Genomic DNA, 806 nt, shown 5'->3' with positions numbered 1-806 from the left:
TGGACTGCGCCAGCGCGGCCAGCAGCTGCCGCACCACGTTGTCGTACATGAGGTCGCTCTCGTTGGTGATGAAGTCCAGGCGGTTGAGCGACTTGATGTGGTCGCGGTTCTCGTTGCAGAACATGGCGAGGATGTTGATGTCGCAGAACTGCGAGCCGTGCCACTGGCGGCGCGTCTTGATGCCCACCTTGTGCAGCTTGTCGAAGATGAAGTTGCTCTTGCGGAAGATGAAGAGGTGGATGAGGTTGACGAGGATGATGAGGTTCATGGCGCAGAGGAGCACGATGTCCACGCCCGCCACGATGCGCGACGCGCCCAGCGCGCAGGTGAACTCGTTCTGCTTCTGGGTGGCGTAGTAGGTGCACAGGTAGGAGATGGGCGCCACGCTGAGCAGCAGGATGAGCAGGTGGCGCGCCAGGTAGAGCTTGGCCAGGAAGTTGCTGCGCCCGCGCCGCTCCAGGTACTTCTCGAACAGGTTCTGCTCGGGGCTCTTGTCCTTCTCCGCGTTCTCGATGATCTCGCGCTTCTCGCGCTCCGTGATGCCCGGCCCCTTGGATTGGATCTGCTTCTCGATCTTGGGCGCGCGGCCCTCCGCCGCGCGGTGGTAGCAGTTGTCGATCTCCTGCAGCAAGAAGTTGAGCTCGGAGGTGAGGCGGGTGGAGGCCAGGAACTCCCAGCCCAGCGCGGGCACGTACATGATGGCCGCGAAGGCCAGCAGTGAGTAGGGCAGCAGCTTGTGCTCGAACAGCGACGGCCACAGGCTGGCGTCCACGCCGGGCAGCGCGTCCCGCAGCTCCGTCCAGCAG

General features: G+C 63.8%; 1 protein-coding gene across 1 annotated transcript in view; it reads right to left on the bottom strand.

The window, feature by feature from the left end:
- PANX2 (pannexin 2) overlaps positions 1 to 802 on the bottom strand; it is a gene marked incomplete at its 5' end in the record, with an annotated part of 3,151 nt that extends 2,349 nt beyond the window's left edge. Inside the window, one exon of the mRNA XM_006771102.2 lies at positions 6 to 802. Coding sequence (XP_006771165.2) covers positions 6 to 802 — 797 coding nt within the window. The remainder of the gene's footprint in view (positions 1 to 5) is intronic.
- Positions 803 to 806: the final 4 nt, after the last annotated feature.

The sequence above is a fragment of the Myotis davidii genome, unplaced genomic scaffold (assembly GCF_000327345.1).
Source record: "Myotis davidii unplaced genomic scaffold, ASM32734v1 scaffold845, whole genome shotgun sequence".
In the NCBI taxonomy this organism is placed as follows: domain Eukaryota; kingdom Metazoa; phylum Chordata; class Mammalia; order Chiroptera; family Vespertilionidae; genus Myotis; species Myotis davidii.
This window is presented reverse-complemented; position numbering and strand designations above follow the sequence as displayed.